Raw genomic sequence first — 15,953 nt, 5'->3', positions numbered from 1 at the left:
ATTAAATTTTATTTATCGTAATTTAATATTTAAGATTAATTTTGCAATTATTCAAATATTTTTTTTAACGCGCGTTACAATAAAATTCAAAACAAATTATTTAAATAATTTATTATTGTATTGAATAATTTTTGAGATCTTCAAGTTTGTTATCATGACACAAACTTAAATACCTTTAGTATACCTTATTGATGTGATATATCTACATATAGTGAGCAATAAAATTTTATTAACCTCTTATAAAATTTTTAATTCTTGTTTTTAATTTGGGTAATTGTTTAGAAATTAAAAGATATAAAAATAACCAAACAATATAAACAAAAACTTGTAATGTTTTGATAATAATTTGACATTTCAATTTAAATGCCTCGACAAATGTGAATTAACAATTGAAATAAGGTAAAGGTAAAGGTAAAAATAAATCTAATTTTAAAAACATTTTAAATATTATAGAGATTCAGATTAGCAGATTCAGTTAGCGATTGCTGGGAGTCAGTTTTTTTAAACGCAAGTTATTTAACAATATCGATAACATCAGGTGCTGAAGATGAGCAGGAACATCAAGGATGGGCCACGAGGAAGAGGCGGTATCAGTGACAACCCGTCAAGAAATTCGCGAGTATCCAGAAACACTAACGAAGAAGTCCAGCGAGCTATTGAAGGCCTCAAAGACATGCCTGATGATGAGCTACAGGAGTTTCTTGATGAAGATTTTATGGAAGGACTTAATGTAGTTGATGCTTGGGATGGCGAAGAAGAAATTGCTGAGGATTTTCATAGTAGGGACAACAGAGATAGAGATCATAGAAGAAGTTCTAGGTAGAATATCGTATTTTAAATGAGTATGAATGTACCAGACATCAGACAAATTAAAACTTTTCTAATGTCTGCTACATTTACACTCATGTATTTTAATATAATTTTTTATTATTTATTTAAGTATTTTACCAATGTAAATGTCAACACATGTTTTTTTTTGTGTGAGATAAATATTTGGCTCTTGTTTTTTTAATTTTTTATAAATAATTGAATCTACTGTCAGAAATGCGATGTAAATAATGTCACTGTAGGTCAGTAAAAATATACTTTAATTTATTTGCAATCCAGATAAATTAATTTATTTAGTTTTAAAAACATTTGTATGACAATTATTTTTGACTATTTTCATTTAGTAGTTTATGATAAAACATTTGTGTGAAATTATTAAATCAACAACGGAAATTAAATATTTAAATTACAATGATTAATTTAAATATTCAATCAAAAACGATTTCTTGTCTAATAATTGAATAAGATTATTTATCATTCGTAAGATGTAAATGAGTTGATGGTATTTTTATTTATGTATTTTTAAGTTTGTAATGATGTATAAATTTATGATGTTTTGATGTTAGCTTGTAATAATAAGATAGCTATTAAAATAGTAAGACAAATTTTAGGGATCGTAATCGTCGAGATTACCGAGACGCAGGACGCAATCGAGATAACCGGGACCGAGATCGTGGAAAACGGGACGAGAGAAGACGTGAAGATAGACGGGATCCGTCAAAGAGTTCTCAAGACATTGAACGAGACAAGATTCGCACCAAGAGGGTCAATGAAAGTAAAATACTGGCAGAGAAAGAGAAGGCCATCAAGCATCTGTTGGATTCAGGTACTGTTGTACCACCAGGAACAGAAGTAGAAATTATTGAGAATGAAAAGCAGATGGATCGTGAACGTGATAGAGACCATGATCGCGAGCAACGATCTCACAGGAGCAGAGACCGTCGCCGTAGTCTGGATCGTCACAGAATCAGCCCAACCCGGCGAAGAAGCCACGACAGGATTAGATTGAGTCCAGTGCGTAGATCAAGAAGTCCGATTAGTATTAACAGAAGAAGCTCGGATCGTCATAGAAAACCTAGCTGGGAACGCCATGGAAGCTTGGAACGCCGGGAGAGACGTACAAGTGTCGATCGTAGTCGTCGACGTCCGGAAGAACGGTAAGATATACACTGCTAATATATATTTTTAACTTTAATTATATTTATTTTATTAAAAATTAAATTATTTAATTCACTTGTAAGATGATATTGTAATTGTAATTGTACTATTGCATTGTGTAAAAAACAAAAAAGAAAAAAAAATACTAGATATTAGAATTAGAATAATTTCGCAGTGACGTAAGGATCGTAGGCAGACGAAGTAGATCAAGAGATCGTCTGCGTAGTCGCAGTCAGGATCGCTTTCGTCGACGATGGAGCCGTTCGCCGGTAGGAAGACGCACCAGTCCTAGACGCCGATCCGTCAGCAAATCACCAGACCACCGTAGAAAGCGTACGCCGTTTATTGACGAGCTAGCTCGACAATTTCGGGATAATCCTATCTTACCTGCGGAATCAATAAATCCAGGATACATGCATCAGTCTATGCGAGGAATTCAGCCACAGCAACAGCCACCATCACTACTGGGACCAGGACCAGTACACTCTCAAATGTCTGGACTTCCTCAGCACTACATGCCTCTGCAAGAATCTCTTCCATCAATGAACGCTGGACCATCAGGACCTCCATCGTACATGCCATACGAATCTTTAGCTACTGCAGGATCTTCTATGAATTTCGAACCACTACCTATGCACGCTATTTCCCAACCTGATTACACAACTGGTCCTGTGGTGTACAACCAATCCAATCCTATTCCAATGCACGGAACCCCTTCACGTTCAGGTTTCGGGCAAATTCTTTCGCGATCACCGCAACCAGTTCCAGCACCACCGACAGAGCAATCAATAATGGAATCAATATTTCATCAGCAAGTTTCAACACAGATACAGGCATCACCTTCACCACAACCAGAACGGATGTTCAACTCAGGACATCACATGTATTCAGAACGATCTTCTTCAGCCTACAATGGAGGACACTCCTCATCACGACGTGATCGTTTGAAGACACCCGAGCCACCTGTTATCTCCAAATCAAAAGTAATATTTATGTGCTGCATATTTAATTATTTTTATTTTATTTTAAAATAACAATATTTTTTAAATGATAAATTTAATTATACTTTTTAATTTGAATTTAAATTAAATATTACAGCAGTTTGAAAAGACCAGTTTGTCCAGTCTGTTGGAAGCTTCAGTATCTGCGAAAGGTGCGATCTTATTAATTACTTACTATTATATTTTAGACAATAAAGTTTTATCATTTTGTTGTTTTTTATTATTTTTTTTATTGTAATCGCGTTAATATTAAAATTATTTTACTACTTTATTTTTTTTCATCCACCAGATACGAGTCATCCAGTCTTATATCCAGGTGAGTTTTTAAAATTTATTTTAATACTGTAATTATTTGTAAATTATATAAAGTGATAAGTGAAAATTAAATGCCTGCCAAGTGATTATTGCTGGTGATGAACGATGGTTACATTTATCATCAATATAATCTTTGATTTTGAGTAAAAGTGAAATATAATACGTCAAAAGTATATAAAAATATTATATAATACAAAAAAAATATTTTTGTTTTGGGCCACAGGATTCAAACCTGACATTTTACGTCACTGTGAGATGGCCCTAAGGGAATTACCCGACGAGGATCCACGTTTAAAAATCAAAGGTCGTTTCTTTTTTGATCCAACTAAAAATGAACCACTCAATGAATCAGTTGAATTGAAATCAAATTCAATTTTATTGCAAAAACCATCAATTAAACAATTGTGGCAAGAAATTAAAGAAACTCGTTTGGAAGAAATAAAACCGGCTGTAGAAGTCCATCAAAAGTATTGTCAAACAGACTCAAAAGAATTTGTAGAACAATGCACACAAACAGAAGTAGAAATGGTTGATTTTAGTGTGCAAGTACATCCCGGTGAATTGCAGCCACCACTGCGTGAAGAAAAAAGGCCAATCATGGATCGTTTGGATTGGAATGTACGTGAGACATATGATTACAATTCAAAGGCACGTGAAGTCAATGATCTACGATGGAGTCTAAGTAATTCATCACAGAAGAGATCATGGAATACTCGCGGAGTATCACCATCATCACAGGATCAAGATGATCGCATTATGCTGAGTCCCGGACATCTTTCCCACCTGGATCATGACGCAAGAGAATATCATCATCGAGTACCATCGCCATTGCGACGTGCTGACAATTATTCACTAAATCGTGGTCCAACTCGTCGCAGTTTTTCACCACATGAACGTCATTTTTCTCCGGACTATCGACATGACATTGAACGACAGGATAATTATCATGAAAGCAGAAGTGAACGTAGCCATGAACCCAGTCCTATTGTCATTGATGATCCTGATGAGATTGAAATTATCGAACAAGAAACTTTTTCTTCCCATGATCCCAATTGGCGTGGACGTAATAGCAAATCATTTGGGCAGACAGCAACTCCTGTACATAAATCTCGTTCAGTGAGAGGTAAACACTCGAGTGGAAGATCATTTCGTGGACGAGGAAGTAGTAGCTATCGTGGAAAATATTAATCAATTAAATAATAATTATTATCAACTATTATATTATTTTACATTAAATTTATCCGGTCATTTATGTCAAACGATAACGTATCAGCTACGTTTGTCAATTATTTGAACAAACTAGTGTTTGTTACAGAGCAAAGAAAAAAAAACAAAGTAATTATTACTCATGCACTGTAACGTAATCTTTTATTATATTTTTAATTGTTCGTTAAGAAGACAAGGCAACCAAACTTGATGATAGAAGTTAATATTAAGATTTAATAATTGATTTATTATATTAATTGATTTATAATTTCATCAGAAAGAAACACTCTTATCATATTAATAAATATATACTATATAAATATACATTTAAATATAATAACCAAAGGAGGAATTATCTTTTATTGTAGAAGGAAAAAATACAAATTAACATATATAGCTATTATGGTGTATATGTATATATTATGACAAAAAAAAGAGTATATTATTCATGAATTTGATATATAATTTCAGCTATATATATTTATTGCTGACAAAAAAATATATAATAGAATAATATTTTAATTTTAATGTCAACAGTCAACTGCTAAAGACACTGACGTTTATATTTACGTCACGTGAATTTCGCTAAAAAAGCTGACGTATGTTGGAAAATAAGATGTTACGATTTGACGCATTCCATCCTATCGGCTATTGCGTTTCACTTTTTTTTTTTTTTTCTTTATACTGGAGACGCAGAAAGTTATTTCTACGATTTATTTTTTTTATTTAATAATTTTACTTATAATTACAGATTAATAATTTTTTTTTTTTTCTAGTTTATTTTTTTTTTTTTTTTTATATGTGTAAACAATATGAAATTTGAAAAGTCAACTAAATAATTGAGCGGCAATTAAGTATGTAATTATGTAAATGTACTATGCTTAATTTTTTAAATAATAGTTTTTTTTTTTACCCCAGCCATAAATTTTCCCTTAAACATTTTTTTTTACCTTGAAAAATATGAGATGTAATTAATTAAAGAAATAAATAAATAAAGTAGAAAAATATTTCTATGTTCTACTCGCATTATTTTCACACCTATAATTATTATTTTAAAAATAATAAATACTGTCAGAAGTCAAATGATTAGAAAAAACCAAACCATTAAATTTCCCGCAATGCTTATGAGGGTAAATGTAGCAGTCATGAGACATTTTATAGATTTTAAATAAATAAATGAATTGAAATAGTGAAATTTAAAAAAATGCGCGTACTGATTTTTCATTGGTCTAAATACGCATTTCTTAATTTTTACTGGGCTTAAATTTTATTTGTTTATTCAAAAATTAAAAAACTTTCTACTTGTCAGTTATCAGTTACATGATACTGAAACTAGCCAACGTCTAATAATTTTTGAATTTTTTTTTAAATGATAAATTTATGAAATAAAATAAAAGAAGAATACACCTATAGTTTTTTAAAGTTTCTACATGTGCATATTTTTAGTTTTTTTTTTGCAATCGATTTGTTTACATAAAATTCATAAATTGTTAATTGTCTGTTTTCAGGGTCATCACATTTACGCTTCTATTCCAATAAATAAAATTCCTGTCAGAATTAAAAAACGATTGAATATTTTTTTATCAATAAAAATTTAAAATATTTAAATTAATTAATATTCTATAGGATAATTAGTAATTTTTTAGTAAATAAAAAAAAAAAAAAAAAACAAATTTATTTTTTTTTATTATTTTCAACAGTGATTATTTTATGATTCTAAAGTTAGTAGACAATTAAAATTTTTGAATTTTTTTTCAACCCATTAATTACAAAAAAAAAAAATCTAAAAATATGCACATGTAGAAAATTGAAAAAACTAGAGATGCAATTTTTTTAAGTATTTTTTTTTTTTTTTTTTTTTTTTTTTTTTTTTTAGTTAAGTTTTTGAAGAAATTCAAAAATTATTAGACGTCGGCTAAATTCAATGGTTTTGAAGTTAGCAGACAATTTAAAATTTTCAAATTTTTTTTAAACAAATTGTTTACAAGAAAAAAAAAAACAAAAATATTCATATGTACAAAATTTAAAAAACTGTAACTGCAAATTTTTCAAATATTTTTTTTTCTATAATTTAAAGTTTTTAAAAAAAATCAAAAAATTATTAGACGTCGACTAACTTTTTTCTCATCATTTTATGATAGTAAAACTAACGATTATTTGACAAAGATTATTTTCAAAAAGACTTTTATCAGTTAAATAAATTAAAAAAATTTTATTGTTTATGAAAACTACAAAAAAAAAATGCAAAACTAGTAACTTAAAACTACAACCAATTAATACATTCAAAAATTCCCGCGCTTGATTACAGCGCACGCGCAGAAATTAAAAAAATTGGTACCCCTGGAAATATTGAATTTATTCGTAAAAATAAATCCCATAAAAATGAAAAATTCTCCGTAGCATATTTAAAAATAATTTTAAAAAATATCCATAATACCAAAGAAAATATTAATATACCATAAAAAAATAAAAATACCCATAAATAAATATATAAAAGACAAAAAATGCTTTAAAATTCTTGTCGTCAAGCGAAGCACTTAAAAGTTGTTAGTCCTGTATCATAAAAGAGTGGTTCCAGCGCCAGTTATAGGGTCGGTGTAAAATATACGAACTAAACACAGCATAGATTCTAGCTCCATGTTTGCCCGAGAAAGCGATGCGGTATGCCCCCGCGGTTAGGGCGTGCAGTTCCTCGTGTTTCGTGGGCTCTCGTGGCATTTTTTTATCCTCACATTAATATAACTCGATAAATATAAATAACTAACAATAAATAAACTAAAATTGTTACTGTGGACTAAATATATTAATATTAATTGAAAATATTAATATCGTTAATACAGTGGATAAATAATAGTTATAATAATAATAATAACAATAACAACAACAATAAGTGAGTATCAAATCAAATAGTGACGACATTGTGTGTGATTCCGCGCATTGGTGTGGTGCGAGGGAAGTTCGTCGGACCGTGTCGGCGACGCGGTATATCGAGAGGTGAATGCACGACGAGAGAGCCCCCAAGTGTGTATTAAATATTATATATACATTAAATAGTCTCTGTATGTATGTATATATGTATTTATATAAATATATACATATACACATATAAAACATATATTTATATACAAAAATATGTGCATATGTACGTAGCGCAATAACAGCAACCAAGCAACAGCAGTAAGTGCAGCTAAGAAAACCCGCCAAACACGTCTTGGAAATAATTATAAATTATTATTTATATTTATATTTGTATATAATAGTATTTAAATTTAAATCCTCGTGTTGTTTCTAAGTTTGAGGCTTGATTGTGCGTTGATTCAAAAGAAGACTCCAATTTTGGTTTATTTTTATAAACGAGGCTAAGGAATAGTTGTTATATATATTGAGCTGCGCATGTATATGTATGTATACATATATATGAAAATATTGAAGAAAAAGTGAGTGATAATTGTTGGTTAAATAGAGAACAAGTTTTTTTTTAATAATAATATTACGATTGTATGGTTTTGTTGTTATTTTGCCGCGGTGCTTTTGACCCTTTGGCGGGCGAGTTCAATGCAGCACCGCCGCGGGGGTGTAAGGTGACTTGGTGCGTAGCGACTCAAATTATCCTCATCTTTATGATCTTATCAAGGCTTTGAGGATTATTATTATTGGTGTAATATTTTAAATTTATGAAACTGGATTAAATGAGTAAAAGAGAAGAAGTAAAGAAGAAATTCGAATTTTAAAAATATAAGAAAAGTAGTGTCTAGATGTATGCTTTGATGTGTTGATGATGTTGGTGATGATGATGAAGTTTTACTTAAATTTATGCTGATTGAAGTTTAAGCTTTGAAGAAGAGGTTTAATCTGAAGTGGTGGAAATTTAAGAAACAGGGACGCGACTGCTGTGTACCACGTGATCGTTGTCAAGCCGCACGCATAAGAGCATGCTCGTGGTGGTGTCTAGATGGCCATAACCTGATTCAGTTTAAACTCACTACTTAACACAACATAATCTCTATCAACAAATGTACATTTTTTTTATGTACTGAGATTGTTATTTATTTATTTATATTTATATATATTTCTTAAATTCTGATTCAGTGGATTACTGTACGTATTATTGTGTGCCGGAAAAAGTGAATTTGTTTATTTATATATTAATTATAAAAGTGGATTTGTGTTATTTTTGTCCGGAATCTGTGAAAATTATCAAGAGTTCTGTTTTTTTTTATTCAAGTGAATAAAGTGTGGGGCAAAATTGTGGGAACAATTTAAAAATTAAGTTGGTGTCACTGGGATTGTTTTTTTTTTTTTAGTTTTTTTTTAAAAGACATGAGTAGAGAAATTTGTGTAAACTGATAGCCAGAAAATAATTTAAAGCTATGACGAAGATTCACAGGATAGCCGACATTTAAACAGCCACAGAAACAGTGCACAGGTGATTTCCACGTGTGAGAATATCAGTTGTGATAAATTTCACAAGTGTCATTTATTTTTGTGTAATTGTCGTGATTTTTAATATATATTTATTATTATATATTATAGTTGTGTTTACTTAAAAATAAGTTATCAGTTATATATTTTTTTGAGTGTTTATTAAAAGTGATATTTCTTTGACTAGTTTGTGTGACATCAATACACTGGATTCAAGGATTTTTTTATATGGATTTCAATCACGAGCATTTACTCACTGACTCTTCAGGTAACGAAACATTTTTTTTTATATTCAATTATTTTAAATTAAATCGAATGGCGGGATTTTACGCAAGTCCATAAGTGTAAATGTAACTGACAAGTGGAAATTTTTTGAATTTTTGAATAAATAAATAAAATGTAAGCGGAATAAAAATTAAAATACGCGCGTTTTTTTAAATTTCATTATCAAGTTAATTTTAATTTTAATTTAAAAATTTATAAATTCTTATGTCTGCTACATTTACTGTTATGCGACTCCAATTTTTTAATTTTATAAAAAAATCTAGGAAATTGGCATGAAGTTTTTTTTTTTTTTTTTGACAGAAAAAGTTATTTAAATTATTGATGATATTTTTAATATTAAATTCATTGTAATTTATTTTGTTCTTAATATTTAAAATTTTGAACTTTATAAACATAACCTCAAAATTGACATATCACGCCATTTTCCAATCGTAACAACTTTTTATAGTGCAGTAAAAATACCCATTGCTGTTGAATATTTTTCACATTCAATACCGGTTACGAAGTAATAAATTTATCTTTATGGGAGAACAACTGAAAATAAAACGACAAATATCTAATGCATATATATATAAAAGTATGTGTATCCTTGGTCGTTATATTAATAGATAAATAAATTAAAAATGATATATTATACCGTTGAATTATTTAAAAATATTTAAAAACTTTTAAAATCACTCGTAAAATAAGTCTACTTTTATCCATGGCCGGAAGTCATTTCTTTCGAAGACAGGATGATCATTGGAAAGAATCTCAAGATTCTCTATCCATTCTCTTAAATATTCCTTACAAATCGATATTAGAGTTTTTTATTTAATTTTTTTTCATCTCACTTTGCTTTATTTTTTTCTTATCATTTTATTTTTTTATTGGCTTTACTTTTAACTTTTCGATCCTCAGTAGTTTTTATCTGTCTGTATGCATTAGAAAAACCAGGTTTATCTAGGATTGTCAGCGATTCGTAGAAGCCAGTGGGGATTCCTCGATTACACGAATAACAAGAACTATCGTAACATTCGTATAGAACTATACTACTGATATATATCTAATCTCACAAATCATTCAGTTGCATAGTCGACAAATCTTTTTAATATTTTTTATATTGTTTTTTTAAATAATATATCTTTTATATGGTGTAATTTAATCATTTAAATTATTATCATTGTTGTGATAATAAATTCATTCATTCATTTTATTTATCAATTTATAATACACATATGTGTTAAGTTTATCAATTGGAGCAGGGTTACTTTTTTTGAAAGATATATTTTATTGATACACTTTTAGTATATATTAATTATGTATATTAATCATATATATATTTTAAAATGAAACTTAGCTATGATACTGGAGTTAGTCGACGTCTAATAATTTTTGGATTTTTTTAAACAAGATAAATTTAAAAAAAAAATATATTTCAGAAAATTGCACCTACAGTTTTTTTAATTTTCTACATGTATATATTTTTAGTTTTTTTTTTTTTTTTTTTTAATTGAATCGTTGAAAAAGAATCCCGAAAATTGTTAATTGTCTGTTAACTTCTGGATCATATTTTAGCTGGCGTCTAATAATATTTGAATTTTTTTAAAAATGATAAATTATAAAAAAAAAAATATTTAAAAAAATTGCACTTATAGTTCGTTAAATTTTCTACATGTGCATATTTTTAGTTTTTTTTTTTTTTTTTTTTTTTTTTTTTTTTTTTTTTTTTTTTTTTTTAATTGATTTGGTGAAAAAAAAATCCGACAATTGTTAATTGTCTGCTGACTTGGATCATATTTAAAATTACTAAAACTATTTTATTCTAAACACAGATGTTAATAAAAAAAAAAAAAAAAAAAAAAAAAAAAAAAACTCAAGCTGTTCTCAATCAACTTTTTCTTTCATCAGTTTGATACTTTTTTTATTTTTAAACATTTGCCTTCTGCAACAATCGATAGATCATCAATTTAATCCTTTGAAATTGCTTTTCTGTCTCCATCACCAAGTTTAATATAAAAATTTTTTTCGAAATAACTAAAACTAAACTGTAAAAAAAAATAACAATAAATAAAAGAGGTCAGCAAAGTTTCACTGGTTTCGTTAAAAATTCAGGCCGCGGCTAAATCTTTACGAGGTACTCTCTGGTATCGTATGAAGTATGAAAAGTTAAAAAAAAAAAAAAATAATAATAGCTCCAATAATAATTAAAGAAAAAAAAATTGAAGCCTTGAGTTTGGACTGCAGCCCGCATGACACCTGCTGCAACTTTTGGATATTAGTCGGTCTTCCTTACAATAACACGAACCAACGACCTTCGACTCGCGTGAATACTAAACGTAAATGTATATCGTGATCATACAGATGAGTATCGGCAAGGGTCAGAAGTCGTTTGAAAGTTTAACAAAGATATAATAATGCTGTTAAATTTAACAAAACCACCTTGCACCTTGCATCAATTCCATCCGCCTTATTTTTCTTGTGCGTGAATTATATATCTGATACTCAAGTAGTACTAGATAGATAGATATTAAATATGGCGAAACAGAATGATGAAAAAATATTTATACTTGCTCCAAAATGTAACTAGTATTCAATTGTCAATAGGTTATCTCAATTAATAATTCAAATAGCTTTATCTCAGCCAATAATTCAGTCAGATTAATAAATTTATGTAATCTTTTATAAATTAAAATTCATATTTTTTGGGCATTTTAATTTTTTTTTTTTTTATTAACATGGACGGGACGCTTGATACTTTTTTTTTATGATTATTATTATAATATATGTTTTGCCAGTTTGACCAATGATTCCAAAGTACTTTTAATTGATGTAGAAATTTTTCTAATATTCGATACTCAATGACATGAACAATTACTCTAAAAAATCCAAAGTGATTTATAAACATCTGGATATTTTTTGTAGTGAAAATTATTTGAATATGAAAGTTAGTTATTTTGATTACAATGTCGACAATACTTTTACGATTTTACATTGACAATGAGTTGCTGTAGCGAGTTACGATACACTGAAAAAAATTGGGAGTGATTACGGATTTTATTTAAATTTGAATTCACTCGTTTGGAGTTTTTTTTTTTATCACTCATCATATGGAGCAAATTGGAAGTTTGTCTTTTCATTGAAGTGATTTTAATTTTGTTTAAATCCGCATTCACTCCGACTCAAAATTTTGGCATTAAAATAAATGATCCTGCAGTCAGTAGACAATTACTCATTTTCGGATTTTTTTTTCAATGAACCAATTACAAAAAAAAAAAAAAAAACAAAATCTAAAAATATGCACGTGTAGATAATTCAAAAAACTTCAAGTGCAATTTTTTCAAATATTTTTTTTTTTTTATCATTTAGTGTTTAAAAAAAAATCAAAAAATTATTAGACGTCGGCTAATTTCAGTATCATTAAAATAAACTTTTCTTCAGAGTAAATTTCACTCCAAGAGGATTAAATAAATAAACAGTCGTCCGCTCCGCACTTACTCTGGATTTAATTCACATTCACGAAAATTTTTTTATAGTGTATTAATGCATTATTGTGACATTTTATCAAAATAATTGACCTTTACAAATCTATTGTCCAGCAAAATAGTCATCTGATAAAGATTGCACTCCTGCACCGAAATGTCACTTATTCTTATTAGGTTAAGTGTTTTAGTAAACAATTTAGTTAAGATGAGAGCAGTCTCATCACTAATTGATTAATTGTATCAACTGATCGCAAAAAAAATATGACAGCAAATAACCCACAGGATAATATTTACATTCTAACAACAAAAATATTTTGTGATAATTATTTTTCTTTCATGTTTTTTTCTCTCATATATGTTCGCGTGCTCAAAGATCTATGACCTCCTTCGACATGAATGCTATTTTTTATTCAACTTATATTTTTATTTTTTTTGTCATTTAAATAATTTAAAATTTTTTTTCTCGCTGGTTCTTACTTGTACGAATGATAAGTCACGTAGGTAAACGCATCGATAATCATTAGTCACTTGTATTCAATATCTTGCTTTCAAGATTCCTCGTAGAGTATTTTCAAAGACATGTACAGTACAATAGTATATATTATTACATACAAGTTTAAATATATTTGTATTTGTGTGCCATGCCTAGTACCTTATGTCCTAGTTGTCGTTTTAGCGGAACATAAATGTCTAGCTATTCGACGCCCCAATGAGAATGTCAATATAACTAAAGATTATTACCAAGACTTGTTGTATTTGTTGTAGTTCTTCACTCTGTAAATTCATATAAATATTTATTAGCGGTGTAAAAAAATTTTCAAATTATTTGTAACTTTTCAAATATTCATGTACTTGAAGATCGGAACGTTTTTTATGGCACAAAAATAATTTAAAAAAAACGGAATTAAAAGTAAAAAATTTACTGGATTTAGATTTCTGAAATGTTTTGCATGTCAGCCGAAAATTGCACCACGACCGCAATTACCCCTTAAGTCACCTTTGAAGTAAAATTACCCAAATTATTTTCATTTTCGTTGCATGGAAAACATTTCATTTTTTAAGTTAAAAAAAAATAATTTTTTTGTAGATTCGTATCTGAGCTCTATTTTTACCTCTGACGAAAATTTGAATTATTTGAAAAAATAGTACAATTTTAAGTCGTTGAAAAAAAAATTTATCATTTGAAAATTGGCGCACAATTCGAAAAATTCAAATTATCAGAACGAAGTATTCGATTCGATATGAATAATTTGTAAGTTCGAACTGTTCGCAAACTTCAATATTTATTCGACAATCTGTTAGCGGTATAATTATTTTTTTTTAAAGTACTTATTGGAGTTTAGGATAAAAAAAAACTTTTTTGTTGTTTATTTTTTTAAAGCCACACCTGCAACTCAGGTTCATTATACATCCGTTACTACGGTAAACAACCCCTTCTTCACCTGGACAGATTGAAATCGATAGCCCACGTTAATAATAATGACTCAGGGGCAATAAAGAGTCATTTGGATGATTATCTAAAGATGTCAGTGATTCTAGAGAGTTGCGAATTTCGAGTAAACGTGTAATGGAAGAGAATAAGTTAACATAATGAGCGAACAAAAAGTATATGAGAAAAAAAAAGACAGAGTAGGAGAAAAAAAATATATGCCAAAAAGCGACCAGCTGTCCTGAACAATGGCGGGCTGAGAGCGCACATGCGTAAACACTCCCGAAAATGCACAGCTGTCTTTCGGACCTTCAACCCTTCCCCATCTTCGTTATTATCTTCTTAGTTACTCTTTTTTTATTTTTTTTATTTATATTTAATGATTACTTTTGAAGATTTATGAAGGGAAGTGTTAGTGTGAATTAATTTTTTTGTATTGTTTTATTTTTAATTGTTTATTAACACTTATTGCAGTGTATTGCAAAAGTGTTATTATCCAAGAGTGTTAGATTCAGGTCAAAATAAAAATATAAAATTTTTATCATGAACAAAATAACTTTGGAATCAAGATCTAGGTATTATTCAATGATACAAATTGCTTTGGTCACGGCAATGTCGAGTTAGTTTTCGTTCATCATCTATTTCATATACATTTTTTTTTATTTTTTACAGTATCATTTTTTATTTCTCATGATACTGAACATAAAACTCTCTATGATTAATAATATTAGAATCAAAAATTTTTATTTTATATATTTTTTATAAAAAAATAAAATTATTATCAAAATATGTATATTTTAAAAAGTTGGTGATTTATTATCTAGGGATCTCGTGTAGTCTGAGTTGTATTTTCTATATCGTGTACTCCAAAAAAATAATATTTTATTTATCATAAATATTTAAAAAATTTTCTTTTATAAAAATTGAATTTGATTTGAAAAAAAAATTTGCAAGTTAATAATATTACAGAATGTTGAATTTGAAAATAATTTATTGTTACACAGAAAAAAAAGGGTTTCTTGCCGCAAACAAATTTTTTTTGCATGTGTAGCAGGCAGACAAATTTATAATTATAAATAAATAAAGTAAATAATTTAAAATATGATATTTATAAAAAATGCACTTATTAATTTCAAAATTTTTTAAATGCGCATTTTTTTAAAATTTGATTTTTTTAATTATTTACACTATTTATTAATAATTTTAAATTTCCCTGATGTCTGCTACATTCACACTCATGAATTTTTTTTCATTATGAGCTGAAACCAAAATTTTCTTGGGGCTAAAAAATATTTCTTGCGTCAAAAAATTTTTTTTCGGCTTAAGAAAATTTTAGTTTTCATTTCACAATGAAAAATTTGCTTTGCGCCAAGAAATTATTATTTTATTGTGTATATATTTATAAAAGATTTACTCAGAATACATAAAAACATATTATTTGACTTATAGTCTGTGTCTGGTTAGACTTATTTTTTATTGAGTTGTAATATATAGTACTATAAGTAAAGTTGTACATAGATACGTGAAATTTATATTCGATCGACGTTCGTGGAAATGACGAAATTGCCGGAATCGACCGAACCATAATATCGCAGATCAAGATGATCAGTTTACCATTGTGATTATCTAATACCAGTGTTCGTGATTTTCATTTATTATCAGTTGTAATATACAGCTATCATAAATATATTTATATTATTTATACTTCAATTATGAACACAACAATACTATTGAATTAAATATTCAAACTAAAACCTCTATTCATAATAACAAATTTTAAATATTTACAAATTCTTTTAAAGTTTAATTTCACGTTCTAAATTTATTTTTTTAGTAATTCAAAGT

General features: G+C 28.2%; 3 protein-coding genes across 16 annotated transcripts in view; 2 read left to right on the top strand and 1 right to left on the bottom strand.

Moving 5' to 3' along the window:
- Positions 1-15,953, bottom strand: part of LOC103568232 (inosine triphosphate pyrophosphatase) — a 103,135-nt gene that overhangs the window by 2,218 nt on the left and 84,964 nt on the right. The window lies entirely within an intron of this gene.
- LOC103568233 (uncharacterized) lies at positions 118-4,637 on the top strand. 9 transcript variants are annotated; one of them, XM_008544994.3, is made up of 7 exons: positions 118-211; positions 454-819; positions 1,440-1,985; positions 2,162-2,969; positions 3,085-3,139; positions 3,277-3,303; positions 3,526-4,637. In XM_008544994.3, the coding sequence occupies exons 2-7, from the start codon at positions 548-550 to the stop codon at positions 4,488-4,490; spliced, it is 2,673 nt and encodes an 890-aa protein (XP_008543216.1). In that variant the 5' UTR covers positions 118-211; positions 454-547; the 3' UTR covers positions 4,491-4,637. The 9 variants fall into 9 exon arrangements, with proteins under 9 accessions (XP_008543216.1, XP_008543215.1, XP_053594043.1 ...); XM_008544993.3 differs by having other exon boundaries at positions 203-270; XM_053738068.1 differs by lacking the exon at positions 118-211 and adding an exon at positions 229-377.
- The window catches only part of LOC103568234 (serine/threonine-protein kinase minibrain), a 50,978-nt gene continuing 42,178 nt past the window's right edge, over positions 7,154-15,953 (top strand). For 4 of the 5 annotated variants that reach the window (XR_548855.2, XR_548854.2, XM_008545002.3 and 1 more), the window contains exon 1: positions 7,154-9,198. The gene's annotated coding sequence lies outside the window, so the exon portion shown is untranslated. The remainder of the gene's footprint in view (positions 9,199-15,953) is intronic. The other variant, XM_008545000.3, reaches the window with a different exon arrangement.

This window comes from Microplitis demolitor, chromosome 4 (assembly GCF_026212275.2).
Source record: "Microplitis demolitor isolate Queensland-Clemson2020A chromosome 4, iyMicDemo2.1a, whole genome shotgun sequence".
NCBI classification, from domain to species: Eukaryota; Metazoa; Arthropoda; class Insecta; order Hymenoptera; family Braconidae; genus Microplitis; species Microplitis demolitor.
This window is presented reverse-complemented; position numbering and strand designations above follow the sequence as displayed.

Bases quoted from the DNA above. Each gene is read 5' to 3' on its own strand.
- LOC103568233 (XM_008544994.3), top strand. From the start codon at position 548: ATGAGCAGGAACATCAAGGATGGGCCACGAGGAAGAGGCGGTATCAGT. The intron at 1,986-2,161 runs GTAAGATATACA...ATAATTTCGCAG, and splicing joins CGTCGACGTCCGGAAGAACG to TGACGTAAGGATCGTAGGCA. The intron at 3,304-3,525 runs GTGAGTTTTTAA...TTTGGGCCACAG, and splicing joins TCATCCAGTCTTATATCCAG to GATTCAAACCTGACATTTTA.